The sequence below is a fragment of the Anopheles ziemanni genome, assembly GCF_943734765.1.
Source record: "Anopheles ziemanni chromosome X unlocalized genomic scaffold, idAnoZiCoDA_A2_x.2 X_unloc_1, whole genome shotgun sequence".
Classification (NCBI taxonomy): Eukaryota; Metazoa; Arthropoda; class Insecta; order Diptera; family Culicidae; genus Anopheles; species Anopheles ziemanni.
Window position 1 is genome coordinate 929,368 of NW_026689707.1, and position 16,127 is coordinate 945,494.

The 16,127-nt window shown below is 45.5% G+C and overlaps 1 protein-coding gene across 1 annotated transcript; it reads left to right on the plus strand.

Annotated features, from left to right (window-relative positions):
• The first annotated feature begins 13,610 nt into the window (after positions 1-13,610).
• Positions 13,611-14,649, plus strand: LOC131291489 (nucleolar transcription factor 1-like). The gene is made up of 3 exons (XM_058320707.1): positions 13,611-13,745; positions 13,821-13,910; positions 14,524-14,649. Exons 1-3 carry the CDS (start codon positions 13,611-13,613, stop codon positions 14,647-14,649), a joined length of 351 nt encoding a protein of 116 aa, XP_058176690.1.
• Positions 14,650-16,127: the final 1,478 nt, after the last annotated feature.

A 16,127-nucleotide genomic window follows, 5' to 3' on the forward strand; every position in this document is an offset into this window, starting at 1 on the left:
GGTGTGTATACTTATCACACGCGATAGCAAATTGGCATTTCCGAAATCTTCGGTGCGAACATACTCGATGTCAAAGTCGTATGCTAGCAAGGTGAGCGCGAAACGCTGAATACGGTTTGCCGTGAATGTCGGTATGCCTTTCTTTGAACCGAAGATGTGTAGAAGCAGGCGATGATCCGTCTGCAGGGTGAAGTGCCAACCAAAAATCATTTTGTGAAACTTTTTAACAGCAAATATAATGGCCAAGCCTTCCCTGTCAATTTGGCTGTATCGTTGCTCTGTTTTAGTGAGGGCACGTGAGGCATGTTGGATAACTCTTCTGAAACCGTTGGGGTATACATGGCTGATGGTTGCCCCGAGACTGATTGACGATGCATCTGCCGAAACCACTATTTTGAGATGCGGATCATAGTGGGCGAGTTGTAAGTCCGATGCAAGGAGAAGTCCACTGGAATGGAGTGTTTTCCTTCAGAAGCGTGCCCAGGGGGTATCGCAGATTACGTATGTTGGGAATAAATCGGCCATAAAAATTAATCGCCCCTAAGAACGACCGCACACCGGTAACGTCCGTCGGCTCCGGAAGATTCTTTATCACCGCGATGTTTGTTGAATCTGGATGCAGTCCGCGGCAATCGATAAGGTATGTTATCTGTTGCATTTTAAATGCACATTTATCGACCCGAATGGTGAACCCATACTCTTGAATCCTGGCAAGCACGTTTGCGAGTAACTCGTCGTGCTCTGCTTCCGTAGATCCACCCACAATAATATCGTCGAGATAACCTGACACGTTGTCATGCCCGGCTAGCATTTTATCCATAACCATTTGAAATGCTGCTGGAGCTATCTTTATACCTGGAGGGAGGCGGTTGTAATGATAGAGACCGCGATGCGTGTTTATGGTCAGCAACGGAAGGAACTGAGGCTCGATTTCAACTTGGAGGAACTCGTCGGACAAGTCGATTTTGCTAAAGACTGTGGAGTTAGCCAGTTTTGCAAATTTATCATCCGGTGGCGGTAGCGGGTATTCATTTGGTTCTAGAGCATCGTTTAGTCCAGTGGAATAGTCTCCACATAAGCGCAAAGAGCCATTGGCCTTTTTACTATGACAACTGGCGCAGCTCAATCAGACGCTTTTACTGGTGTGATGACACCTAGCGTTTCCAACCGGTCTAGTTCCCGGTCAACTGCTTCTCGTACCGCGTAAGCTACTGGACGCTTGGGCCGGAATACCGGATGATAATTATCCTTGAGTGTAAACGAGACACTCGCTTTTGTACATAAACCAGTACCTTGGAATACTTGGGGGAACCTCTCTTGCCATGATTGCTGCGCGTCGTTCGATTTCTTCAGCTGGAAGCAGAATTGAACAATGGGAGTTGACCACAACGAAAATGCGTCGATTAGATCAAGCCCTAGAAGAAGCAGGCGTGCTGGAGTAACAAAAATCTGAACCTGCTTGGTTTGGTCGGCCGCGCTAACATTACCCATAAAACTCCCGTCCAGTGCCAGGTTAGCACCCGATGCTGTGTGAGCTATTATCGAAGAAGATGCTAGTTCAGGATCGCCGATACGCTGCCAGGTTTTCCGATCGATCACGGTGATATCCGATGCGGTGTCAAGCTGCAATCGGACTGGCGAGCGGTTTATCAAAACTGGCACACATTTGCGCCGTTGTTGAACATTGTGGACGTTTAAAGATAGTATTTGCGTTCTCCTGCGCCGGGTGAAACGGTTTTTTGATCTGCATCAAGCTGCTGTTTCGCAATGGCCCTCTTTATGCCCAATACTCGAACACGTTTCGCATCGGTGTGTACGATAAGCACATTCTCGCATCCAATGACGGCCTCCGCACAGCCAACAAGGATTGTTAGGAACAGCTGTGTCGGTAGAATGTTGTCGTCTTTGGCGATCCCCTCTAGTGTTGACTGCTAACACGCGCTCCGATGCGGGGGCCTCTATCATGGCGCTGTCCTTTTTCAGGTTTGCAAGCCGGTGGCATTCTGTGGACACTTGCTGCAGAGTTGTGCACACTCGATCCTCGGTGCGGGCCAAAAGGCGTGGCCGTAAATCAGAATCGGCTTCGTCCTTCAGGCCACAGACGAATAGTAGTGTTTTGAAATCGTCTTCGTTAAGCTTGCCGAGCTCAAACACTACGCACGCTTTGTTGATGCGGCATGCGTAGCTGAGGTGATCCTCGGTTGGTTTTTTAGTTAGTTGCAAGCATTTGAATCTTCGGCTGAGCAGTGATTCCTCTGTGTCGAAAAGCGCCGTCAGCTTTACCACGGTGTCCTCCAATGAGAAATCTGACGGACGACTGGGCATTATGAACGAAAGGTACCGGTCGTGCGTGCTTTCTTAATAGCAACCGAACTTTGGCAGGGTCGTCGATCCTTGCAGCGTCCTTCTGAAAGAGATCGGTGTAGCGCGAGTACCAGTTCTTGAAAGTGATTCCAATTTCTTTCTCATACCGGAACTCTGAAATGGTATGAGAAAGATAGTCAATGATTTGCTCTGGTTGGACGACGGAAGGCGCGGTACTCTGATTGAGCGTTCCCTGCTTGAAAAACTCGTTGATTAGCTGCTGCTGTTGGGCCATTTGTTACTGGAGCACGCTCAGCATTTGTAGCATCGCTGCGCTTTCTGGTGATGCGCTGGAGTGCAGCGATGGCGGTACAAACGAATGCGATGGCGGCGCTGATGACTGCGATAGCGCCGCTGATGACTGCGATGGCGGCTGACCAAATGTCGGTCGTTGAACCGACGCTTCCTCGTGGCGTCCCTGTCCCCGGAAAGTCCTGCAATCCGTATGTTGGCTGCCGTGGGACGCCTGGCTGGATCGTTGGGCCAGGAACATTTGCGCGATTTTGCGATAATCGGCGCAGCTCGGCTTCTTCGAAGGCTTCCGAGGGATTCATGTCGTAAGTCTCCATCCTTCGGCGTTTTCGGCTAGACGAACGATTTTTTTTCTTTATTCACAATCACGGTCCACGTTAAAACACCAGTTCAATAAATAAAACGTAGTCCGCGAAACACACAACACATTAAAGAAATATATTTTAATGAGTACGTCGCTTAGCCTAGGGAAACAACTGGACAAGATAATTCCTGTCGCGACATGTTCTGATCGGCGATCAATGCAAACAAAATGATGGAAACGCTGCGGTAGCTGGTTTCCTTTCGAAACGTGGGAAGTGCTGCGGTGGACGGTTGTGCACATCAGTTAGGTTTGGGCGAAGCCTGGAGGGTTGATAAACGGGAGATGGAAGAAGGGTATCGGCACAGCGGGGTTAGCCAAATAGTATATAAGGAACCAGAGCATTATAATAAAAGCTCGCAGTTTTTACCTTAAAGGCGCAAAATCTCTTAAATAAATTAAAAAAAGCAGTTTTGACCTGGAAGTGCCAGGGAACAGTAGAATCCGAAATTTGTCGACTTTTATCTACAGGTCCTCACGTCGTCAGTCCGTTGCTCCGCCGTTTGAAGTCCTCTTCGTTTTCAACAGTTAAAGTTTAAGGAAATCGGTAGGAAGCCATTCTGCTTGGCTACTCGGTACGTTTCACCACGGTAGTTTTCGACCTGACCAATGTTACCCTTTTTGAAAATGGGTGTCATCCACGAATATTTCCATGCGCTGGGAAACTGACTTCAGCTAAGCGACAGGTTGAAGAGCGACGACACAGGAGCAGTGATGGCGCTCGCACAGTTAATAATCACTGATGAAGGGATTCCATCCAGTCCGGGAACATATGAAAATTTAATACGACGTATATCCTTAGCAACGATTTCTTCAGTGATGGGGATGTTCATGCTGGACAGGTCCACAGCTGAATGAGATCCCAAGTAACATTTCCAAGACCTAATAGACTTTAACAAGTTTATCCATGTTTTAACATGGGTGTACAAAGTTGACAGTTGGTTGTTAACCTACGCGTAGCGGCTCTCCGTAAAGGCTTTTTTTTCGTATTTTCACGGTGTTAAACTGTCCTTTCGTCTATTTATTGGTTAATCACGGCAATATAACCTCCGTGGAAAACTAAAACTTGTGAAGTGCCTACAATTTACGCTACTGGTCAATAGTTTTTTCCTGAACAATTTTACTATGCTCCCGCGCATTTGGGAATGGCCTCCGTTTGTTTTTCGTGCGCGATGGACGTCGGCCCCTTGTCACTTGTTGCTACTGCGAGGCCACTTTTCATCACGGCTTTTCTTCCGTTCCGGAGCATATTCTACGGGAGATCGCTAAATATAAACAACTAGCTCGAAGCTCCAGCGAAGCTCGGGGAGGAAAAATGTGACTGAAGTTTTTATCCTTGGTTCATTTTGTATGCCACATTCAGTTTGCCTACATACATATTAGTAGCTGTGATATCACGCGGAAATTTTCTTTCATCAATAGTCTAGGGGGCTAAGTGCGTGGGTGCTGTTCCGGAGGATCGGAGTTCGAATCTAGGCTGAGAAAAACTTTTTTGTTGACGGTTGCGAATTTTTTTTTCCATAATTTTTTTTAGATATTTAATGTACTTTTTCAAATCCGATCATATTTTGATACATAAATTTCAAATTATCATAACCATTATTAAATTAAAAGCTTGATAGTTCAATTTATTCACATAGCCATATATACCTATATTTTCCCTATGCTATCCACTCGTACAACTGGTGTACTGGTAGTGGTGCTCGAGCCTTTCATCAGAGGTTTGGTGTTCGAATCCAGATTGGGAAAATCTTTTATGGTACGAAATAAAATTTTTCTTCAAAATCTACGTTTGCCATTCAAGTAGCGATATTTCCTCGCTATTTCTAACTTGTGCTATGGTTCCTCGGCAAGACTACGGCTTCGCTCTTGGTAAACCCGTGTTCGAGTCCCGTTTCCACTTAGAGTCGGCTGCAACAGCTGCAATGCAGTGATCTCGAACCCAAGGAGCATGAAACTTAAAGAAACGGGACTCCAAGTTGGGTTTCAAGCCGCCCTCGCCATCGCCGTTGACTCAATGAAAAGCATAATCGTCGACCCATTGACAAAGGAGCTGCGCGCTGGTTTTGCGGCACTCAACAACACAGCCTCTAGGACACCCGTTAGTGATCGTCGACACCGGCAAGGTTCTCTATCTAGACGTCTGTTTGCCGATGTAACTCGTGATGATGTTAACCGTGATGCCCCTCATTTGACGCGCATCACCAATAAGGAAAACTACATTACCGCCCGGAATATTGCACGACCACCAAATAGTCAAATTGGCACAAAATCACCGTCCATCGAATCGGTTGGCCTGGTGCCCATACAGGAGCCCGTCCCCAAAGCAACACTATATTTGTCACGGATTGCACCGCAGGTCAAGGTCCACCAAGTGGTTGACATGGTGAAACGTCACCTTGGGACCGACGACGTGATAGCGCGTTGCCTCCTAAGTAAGGATACGGACCCCATGACTCGTCGCTTGCTTTCGTTCAAGGTCTGGGTTCCGAAAAGCTCGCTGACACTTGCGCTCTCACCTGGGACTTGGCCCCGTGAAGCGATGCAATCTTGCATCGCTCGCATTTCGGCCACGGGTCAGTGTACGCGGGGAACCGGGCAATAGCAACAGCGCAGCCCATCGATCACCGTTGATCGGTGTCGAGTTCCACGCGCGCATTGCCCTGTGGCCTGTTAGAGTAAGACGGTTGGGCACGGGAGGGAGTGAGCCCAACCGAACTAGCCTTAAGTTGGGCGGTGTGATCCAAGGTCTCGATGGACCTTAGAGCGCACCGCCAAATCAGTCAGTTGAGCACAGAGAATAAACGACGACTCCCTCTGAAACCCGGCCCGCTACACCCGTATCCTTCTCTTCAGGGAGTTTACGGAAGTTGTATACCCGACGATGATATCCCCGCGAAACGATCAAAACATTCCCGTAAACAACAACGTTACACAGCCGCTGCCGGAACTAACCAATTAAACCATGGCCCAACATCAGGCACTTCTTCCAAAGAACATACACACATGTATTCCTCCTGATACACTGCGAACTCAGTTTTCGATCTATTATCAAAACACCGGCGGCCTACGGACAAAATTAAACGGTTTCTTCGTTGCAACGAGTGCCTGCGACTACAATGCGATTGCAATCACTGAAAGCTGGCTCAGCGATGCGATTTACTCATCCCAGCTATATGTACAAAATGACGTTACGAGCTTTCATATCAATGACATAAATCTAACGACAGAGTTAATTATAGCGGCCATCGCAGATATCAAGAGCTCATTCATACCAGGACCGGACGGTATCCCTTCCATAGTCATTAAGAAATGTTCCAAAGTACTTGCTGGACCTCTGTTGAGTATATTCCGGCTGTCACTCCAGTTGCATGTATTTCCGACTGCGTGGAAATCTTCGTTCATGACTCCTGTCTTCAAAAAGGGCATCAAAACGGAGGTTGATAACTATAGAGGTATTACTTCGCTATGCACCTGTGCAAAAATTCTTGAAAAAATTGTCCACAACTCCGTAATGTATCGATGCAACAATATTATATCACTCTCTCAGCATGGGTTTATGCCACGAAGGTCAGTAACCACCAATCTGGTACAGTTTGTTGAGGAATGCTTAATTTCGATGAAAGATAAGAAACAACTGGATGCGATCTACACCGACTTTAGCGCGGCCTTCGATAAATTAAGTCACCCTATGCTACTAGCGAAGCTGCGAGAAATTGGATTTGATCCCGGCATGGTCGCATGGAATGAATCCTATATAACTGGCAGGCTCTATAGAGTCAAGATAGAAAATGTACTTTCCTCTCCGTTCACTAGTACGTCAGGCGTGCCGCAGGGAAGTAATCTAGGTCCATTACTGTTCATCTTATTTATTAACGATCTGTCATCCGTCCTCAGTAACGTACCTCACCTGATGTATGCAGATGATACAAAAATCTATAGTGCCATCAACTCGACGCGTGATTGCGAAGGGCTCCAACTCTTTCTCGACGAGTTCACCGTATGGTGCTCCAATAACCTCATGAGTTTAATTGAATGTAAATGTCGGGTTATCACGTATCATCGCATTAAACATCCAATACAGCACACATATACTCTGATTGGACACACGGTGGCTCGTTGCACAGTAATTATCGACCTTGGAACTTCTCTTGACTCCCGTTTGACATTTCGTGAGCATTATGAAGTCATTCTCGAAAAGGCAAACAGAATGCTTCATTCAGCGACAAACCGCTGACTTCACAGATCCGATGTGTCTGCGTGCGCTTTTAGGTCGTAAGTCTAATGTGTCTCTATGTTGTATCAAGTGAAAATTGTGAATTATTTTTAAGATACTTTTAAGTTGTCAGGGCTGCCTATGCCAGACAAACACTAAACGAAATAAATAAATAAATAAATAAAACAAAGTCCAATTGATTTTATAGAGATTTCTCAGCAGGCAAAATAGTTTTAATAATTTTAACATCCTTAAAGCCTTTTGAGCATAGCTACAAAACCGATCATTAAGTCTAAAATCTTAGTAGTCTTGAAGAGTCTGTGAATACGCTGTAAAGTCCTTAAAACCTTCTCGTAAAACCAATCAATGACAATGCGTATTAAAACCATATAGACTTAACGTAGCCTTGTGGGGGAATCCTTAAGATTGCGTTAAGAATGTTATTGGAAAATCGTTTTGTTGCTAGTTTTTTTTTTGTTTTGGGTCATATATAAGTAGTGAAAAACCAATTGTGGTGAATATTTGAAACGAAAACCTACTGTAAACGGTAAAAAATAAGAAAACACAACCTATCCAAGTATCCCATCCAGCCATATTCGTCAAAAACATTGGCGATTGTGCATGGACTTTCAATGTTGGATGTGTGATTTAGTGCTCTTGTCGTGATCGGAGCAGTTATTTATGTGGAATAAAGCTATACTAGGTGGAATTAAGGAATAACAGCTGCGTTTGCGGATAGTGATCTCGAAGTCAGCTCCCGGATCACCTTTCCGGGAATTTTGGTGCAGTGCTGTGCCGGATGGCTATCTCGGCATTCTGGCGTGGTGCTGAGCAGTATGCCTTTCAACCGCTGCAGCCAATGAAGAAGTCATCGCCCGAATCATCTACCGCGCGAAACTGAGAATGTCCCGCGCGATGTAGTCAGCATCAATTCCGTAGCCATTGACGTATCATCTGTGACCGCTGCACTCAACCAGCTGAAATGCTCCTACTCCCCTGGTCCCGATGGCATTCCTTCCTCTGTGCTGATCCAGGCCAAGGAGTCGTTCGCCCCTGTCCTTGCTCGGTTGTTCGCTCGATCGCTCAGGGATGGGAGCTTCCCCGCCTTGTGGGCGTCTGCTTGGCTGGTCCCGGTACATAAGAAGGGAAGTCTCACATCCACTTCCAACTATCGAGGCATTTCCCTCCTTTGTGCAGTCTCAAAAGTCCTCGAATCTATCATCCACTCTGCCATATCTCCTCTTGTATACACCATTATCCCATCCTCTCAGTATGGGTTCATGTCCAAACGCCCCACCGTAACCAACTTAATGTCCTTACTACTCACTCTGTACCCGAATATAGTGGCTGGTGGGCAGGTCGATGTTGTCTACACTGACTTTAAGGCAGCCTTTGACTGCTTACCTCACCAGCTACTCTTGGCCAAACTCGAGCGGATGGGTTTCGGAGGGGCGTTTCTGCACTGGCTCCAGTCCTTCCTTACGGATCGGACATACAGGGTCAGGGTTGAGGGGTCCCTCTCCGATCCGCTCATCGGCCAATCCGGTGTACCTCAGGGGAGCGTCCTGAGTCCCCTTCTCTTCTCGCTTTTCATCTCGGACTGCGTTCGCATCCTCCCCCCGGAGGGTTGTCTGATGTACGCCGATGATGTCAAGTTTTACCTTCCTGTGTCCTCGTCGAACGATCCTCTCGTCCTGCAAAACTTTGCGGATGCTTTCTCGGCCGGGTGTGCGGCGAATGGTCTCGTTCTTTGCGTGGATAAGTGTTGTGTAATCTCGTTTGGTCGTTCTTCCGACAAACTGTTGCACCACTACCGTCTCAGCGGCTTGCCACTGCCTCGCGTGACTGTTGTCAGGGACCTTGGGGTTTGGCTGGACGATCGCCTGACTTTCAGGACACACCTGGACTCAGTCATCGAACGCGCTAACAAGTTGCTGGGACTCATCAGCCGCATGGCGTCGGAGATTCGCAGCCCATAGGCTGCGTGTCCGCCCTCCACTCCATATCCCAACTAGCCGGTCTCTGTTTGCTCAGAACGACCCTTGGCTGCGGGCGCTGTCTGACTTCAACGCCGTTGGTCACCTGTTTGACCACAACATATCCTCCGTTAGTTTTCGTTCTCGTCTCTTGTCCACCGTTTCCTAATTCCTTATCATATTTCCTCTATCTCTTAGTTGAACTCATTTCCTCATTTCCTCACCCTGTTCTCATGTTCTCTCTGTTAAGCTTAAGTAACGGACTTTGTACAGCCTACATGGCAAACAATTTTAAATAAAATAATAATAATAATAAAAACATACCATCGAGAGCGAGAAAATCCGATGCTTTTTCAGCAAAATCATGTGTTAGGGGAGACATCACCGATATTGTCCCCGTTGAGCCGGTTTTCAGTTGATATAAAGCCTGAGAACATCGTGTTGGATGCGAACGATACCGTAAAGTTGATAGATTTTGGATTTACTTGCTGCTTGTCGAAGGTAGATGATGAGGATGAGCTGCGGCTGTCGGAAACCTTCTGTGGGAGTTTCGCATTCGCCAGCCCGGAGTTCGTCATTTGTAGACCGTACGCTCCGCAATCGTGCGACTTATGGACATCGGGAGTAGTTCTCTACATGATGTTGTTTGGCAGACATCCTTACGCCACCTGCAAAAAGAGCTACGTAAAAAATATATGACGACAAAAAAGCCGACGTCCGGCTTAAGAAAATAAATTGGTCTTGCGTCGCTGTCGGCAACCACACGGCCGAAGAAGCGGAGGTGGCAACAAAATTGTTGCTACACAAAATTGATAAGCATCGGACCCTGGACGAAATGCTCTGCATTGTGCAGAAGAAAGGGATTCAGGCGTGTTTGGCAGAGAAGCCGAAACATCCACCAAATGAATACAACCTTTTCATAAAAGCAAACCTCCGGATGCTAAAATCGCAGCATCCGGAACTAACTTGGGTAAGTGCTGCGGTGCATGTGGTCGCTAAAGGATTATGGTTGCAACATTTTTTTCAATTCTCTTCTCGTTTTCAGGCCGAGCTGCTTCGGAAAGCGGGCAAAAAGTACAAGCTGCTTTCCGCAGAGAGCAAAGCAGTCTACAAACAGCTCGCAACCTGGGCGAAAGTAGACTACAATGAACAGATGAAACAATATTCGTAAGTTTAAAGAATCGACCGAAAGGTTACTTGTTTTTAATTGATTAAAAAATTTGTTTTGTTTTGTTTACTTTTAGCTTCCATAACCCAGCAGCAGAAACCCAACATTTATCACAAAAGAAAGCAAACCGCACCATTACTCCCTACATCATTTACTCCAAACAAGATATTCATTCAAATATGTCTTGCGCCGACCGGAAACAACTGTGGAAGTACGCTGACCCTGCCGCAAAACTTCCATACATTATTGAAGCATCGCGGGCGGAACACCACCGGCTTAGCAAGGAGGAGAAAACCATTGACAAGGCAAATGGAAAGCCTCACATCGTGCCACTCGTCACGAGCGACTTCTTTGTCATGAAGTCCGGCCAGCATAAACCACCATTCAACGCAGCAAAGTGTCGCCGGATTGCACGAAACAAATTCCACCGACTACCTACAGCCCGCAAGACAGCAATAGAACAGAAACATAAGGACGCTCAGCTGAAGTACATCATTGATCAACTGGCCTATATTGACAAATTTTTATCTTTACAGATGCAAGCGGAGAGGGAGGAGCTGGATCGGTACATGCTGGCTGTGCTACCGAAAACGGAAGCAGCGGACGAAGACCAGGCCAGATGCAGCACCGATGATTTCGACGACTTGCCGATTGCGGAGTCGACGGCGCTGGACGATGCATCCCTTTTTGGCCATATTGATCAACGCACTAGCCGTCCTAAAAGAAGAAAACCGGATAATTCGTCGTCGTCATGAATAATTCTTTTAACTATAAAAATGGAAAACCTTGTTCAGTTTTAAGTAATGCATGCAATATAATAAATTAATGCATGCAAATGTAGATATAGCTCATTCAATTATAATAAATGCATGCAAATAAAAAACTATTAAAACCATAACACTCATGTTCAAGTTATTTGAGTTTTGGCTACATTTTCCCCATTTTTGCTGCTCGCACTCTTTAATTTCAATTTCGCTGGCACTCCTTACTTATTTTGTAGTTTGAATCCACGTTTCACCCACACTTCGTGCATGATAAACTGCATCTCATAAACCCAGCAAAGCATAATATGGAACGCAAAATCAAGCGTAGCTCAGGCTGCATCAAACCAATCTCGCAAAACAAAACAGTTTTGGAAACGTTATGCGGAGCCCAACATGATACATCACTTAGCGAGATACGTAGATGCTTATTTCAAAAAATCATAGATGAGGGCAGACACCACCGATGTTGGCCCCGTTGAGAAGGTTTTCAGTACCGTAAAAAACACAAAACCAAGCTATGCTCAGGCTACATCAAACCAATCTCGCAAAACAAAACAGTTTTGGAAACGTTATGCGGAGCCCAACAACATACCATCGAGAACGAGAAAATCCGATGCTTTTTCAGCAAAATCATGTGTTAGGGGAGACATCACCGATATTGTCCCCGTTGAGCCGGTTTTCAGTTGATATAAAGCCTGAGAACATCGTGTTGGATGCGAACGATACCGTAAAGTTGATAGATTTTGGATTTACTTGCTGCTTGTCGAAGGTAGATGATGAGGATGAGCTGCGGCTGTCGGAAACCTTCTGTGGGAGTTTCGCATTCGCCAGCCCGGAACTCGTCATTTGTAGACCGTACGCTCCGCAATCGTGCGACTTATGGACATCGGGAGTAGTTCTCTGCATGATGTTGTTTGGCAGACATCCTTACGCCACCTGCAAAAAGAGCTACGTAAAAAATATATGACGACAAAAAAGCCGACGTCCGGCTTAAGAAAATAAATTGGTCTTGCGTCGCTGTCGGCAACCACACGGCCGAAGAAGCGGAGGTGGCGACAAAATTGTTGCTACACAAAATTGATAAGCATCGGACCCTGGACGAAATGCTCTGCATTGTGCAGAAGAAAGGGATTCAGGCGTGTTTGGCAGAGAAGCCGAAACATCCACCAAATGAATACAACCTTTTCATAAAAGCAAACCTCCGGATGCTAAAATCGTAGCATCCGGAGCTAACTTGGGTAAGTGCTGCGGTGCATGTGGTCGCTAAAGGATTATGGTTGCAACATTTTTTTCAATTCTCTTCTCGTTTTCAGGCCGAGCTGCTTCGGAAAGCGGGCAAAAATTACAAGCTGCTTTCCGCAGCGAGCAAAGCAGTCTACAAACAGCTCGCAACCTGGGCGAAAGTAGACTACAATGAACAGATGAAACATTATTCGTAAGTTTAAAGAATCGACCGAAAGGTTACTTGTTTTTAATTGATTAAAAAATTTGTTTTGTTTTGTTTACTTTTAGCTTCCATAACCCAGCAGCAGAAACCCAACATTTATCACAAAAGAAAGCAAACCGCACCATTACTCCCTACATGGACATCGGGAGTAGTTCTGTACATGATGTTGTTTGGCAGACATCCTTACGCCACCTGCAAAAAGAGCTACGTAAAAAATATATGACGACAAAAAAGCCGACGTCCGGCTTAAGAAAATAAATTGGTCTTGCGTCGCTGTCGGCTACCACACGGCCGAAGAAGCGGAGGTGGCGACAAAATTGTTGCTACACAAAATTGATAAGCATCGGACCCTGGACGAAATGCTCTGCATTGTGCAGAAGAAAGAGATTCAGGCGTGTTTGGCAGAGAAGCCGAAACATCCACCAAATGAATACAACCTTTTCATAAAAGCAAACCTCCGGATGCTAAAATCGTAGCATCCGGAACTAACTTGGGTAAGTGCTGCGGTGCATGTGGTCGCTAAAGGATTATGGTTGCAACATTTTTTTCAATTCTCTTCTCGTTTTCAGGCCGAGCTGCTTCGGAAAGCGGGCAAAAAGTACAAGCTGCTTTCCGCAGAGAGCAAAGCAGTCTACAAACAGCTCGCAACCTGGGCGAAAGTAGACTATAATGAACAGATGAAACAATATTCGTAAGTTTAAAGAATCGACCGAAAGGTTACTTGTTTTTAATTGATTGAAAAATTTGTTTTGTTTTGTTTACTTTTAGCTTCCATAACCCAGCAGCAGAAACCCAACATTTATCACAAAAGAAAGCAAACCGCACCATTACTCCCTACATGGACATCGGGAGTAGTTCTGTACATGATGTTGTTTGGCAGACATCCTTACGCCACCTGCAAAAAGAGCTACGTAAAAAATATATGACGACAAAAAAGCCGACGTCCGGCTTAAGAAAATAAATTGGTCTTGCGTCGCTGTCGGCTACCACACGGCCGAAGAAGCGGAGGTGGCGACAAAATTGTTGCTACACAAAATTGATAAGCATCGGACCCTGGACGAAATGCTCTGCATTGTGCAGAAGAAAGAGATTCAGGCGTGTTTGGCAGAGAAGCCGAAACATCCACCAAATGAATACAACCTTTTCATAAAAGCAAACCTCCGGATGCTAAAATCGCAGCATCCGGAACTAACTTGGGTAAGTGCTGCGGTGCATGTGGTCGCTAAAGGATTATGGTTGCAACATTTTTTTCAATTCTCTTCTCGTTTTCAGGCCGAGCTGCTTCGGAAAGCGGGCAAAAAGTACAAGCTGCTTTCCGCAGAGAGCAAAGCAGTCTACAAACAGCTCGCAACCTGGGCGAAAGTAGACTACAATGAACAGATGAAACAATATTCGTAAGTTTAAAGAATCGACCGAAAGGTTACTTGTTTTTAATTGATTAAAAAATTTGTTTTGTTTTGTTTACTTTTAGCTTCCATAACCCAGCAGCAGAAACCCAACATTTATCACAAAAGAAAGCAAACCGCACCATTACTCCCTACATGGACATCGGGAGTAGTTCTGTACATGATGTTGTTTGGCAGACATCCTTACGCCACCTGCAAAAAGAGCTACGTAAAAAATATATGACGACAAAAAAGCCGACGTCCGGCTTAAGAAAATAAATTGGTCTTGCGTCGCTGTCGGCTACCACACGGCCGAAGAAGCGGAGGTGGCGACAAAATTGTTGCTACACAAAATTGATAAGCATCGGACCCTGGACGAAATGCTCTGCATTGTGCAGAAGAAAGGGATTCAGGCGTGTTTGCCAGAGAAGCCGAAACATCCACCAAATGAAAACAACCTTTTCATAAAAGCAAACCTCCGGATGCTAAAATCGTAGCATCCGGAACTAACTTGGGTAAGTGCTGCGGTGCATGTGGTCGCTAAAGGATTATGGTTGCAACATTTTTTTCAATTCTCTTCTCGTTTTCAGGCCGAGCTGCTTCGGAAAGCGGGCAAAAAGTACAAGCTGCTTTCCGCAGAGAGCAAAGCAGTCTACAAACAGCTCGCAACCTGGGCGAAAGTAGACTACAATGAACAGATGAAACAATATTCGTAAGTTTAAAGAATCGACCGAAAGGTTACTTGTTTTTAATTGATTAAAAAATTTGTTTTGTTTTGTTTACTTTTAGCTTCCATAACCCAGCAGCAGAAACCCAACATTTATCACAAAATAAAGCAAACCGCACCATTACTCCCTACATGGACATCGGGAGTAGTTCTGTACATGATGTTGTTTGGCAGACATCCTTACGCCACCTGCAAAAAGAGCTACGTAAAAAATATATGACGACAAAAAAGCCGACGTCCGGCTTAAGAAAATAAATTGGTCTTGCGTCGCTGTCGGCTACCACACGGCCGAAGAAGCGGAGGTGGCGACAAAATTGTTGCTACACAAAATTGATAAGCATCGGACCCTGGACGAAATGCTCTGCATTGTGCAGAAGAAAGGGATTCAGGCGTGTTTGGCAGAGAAGCCGAAACATCCACCAAATGAATACAACCTTTTCATAAAAGCAAACCTCCGGATGCTAAAATCGCAGCATCCGGAACTAACTTGGGTAAGTGCTGCGGTGCATGTGGTCGCTAAAGGATGATGGTTGCAACATTTTTTTCAATTCTCTTCTCGTTTTCAGGCCGAGCTGCTTCGGAAAGCGGGCGAAAAGTACAAGCTGCTTTCCGCAGAGAGCAAAGCAGTCTACAAACAGCTCGCAACCTGGGCGAAAGTAGACTATAATGAACAGATGAAACAATATTCGTAAGTTTAAAGAATCGACCGAAAGGTTACTTGTTTTTAATTGATTAAAAAATTTGTTTTGTTTTGTTTGCTTTTAGCTTCCATAACCTAGCAGCAGAAACCCAACATTTAATACAAAAGAAAGCAAACCGCACCATTACTCCCTACATCGGGAGTAGTTCTGTACATGATGTTGTTTGGCAGACATCCTTACGCCACCTGCAAAAAGAGCTACGTAAAAAATATATGACGACAAAAAAGCCGACGTCCGGCTTAAGAATTAAATTGGTCTTGCGTCGCTGTCGGCTACCACACGGCCGAAGAAGCGGAGGTGGCGACAAAATTGTTGCTACACAAAATTGATAAGCATCGGACCCTGGACGAAATGCTCTGCATTGTGCAGAAGAAAGAGATTCAGGCGTGTTTGGCAGAGAAGCCGAAACATCCACCAAATGAATACAACCTTTTCATAAAAGCAAACCTCCGGATGCTAAAATCGTAGCATGCGGAACTAACTTGGGTAAGTGCTGCGGTGCATGTGGTCGCTAAAGGATTATGGTTGCAACATTTTTTTCAATTCTCTTCTCGTTTTCAGGCCGAGCTGCTTCGGAAAGCGGGCAAAAAGTACAAGCTGCTTTCCGCAGAGAGCAAAGCAGTCTACAAACAGCTCGCAACCTGGGCGAAAGTAGACTACAATGAACAGATGAAACAATATTCGTATGTTTAAAGAATCGACCGAAAGGTTACTTGTTTTTAATTGATTAAAAAATTTGTTTTGTTTTGTTTACTTTTAGCTTCCA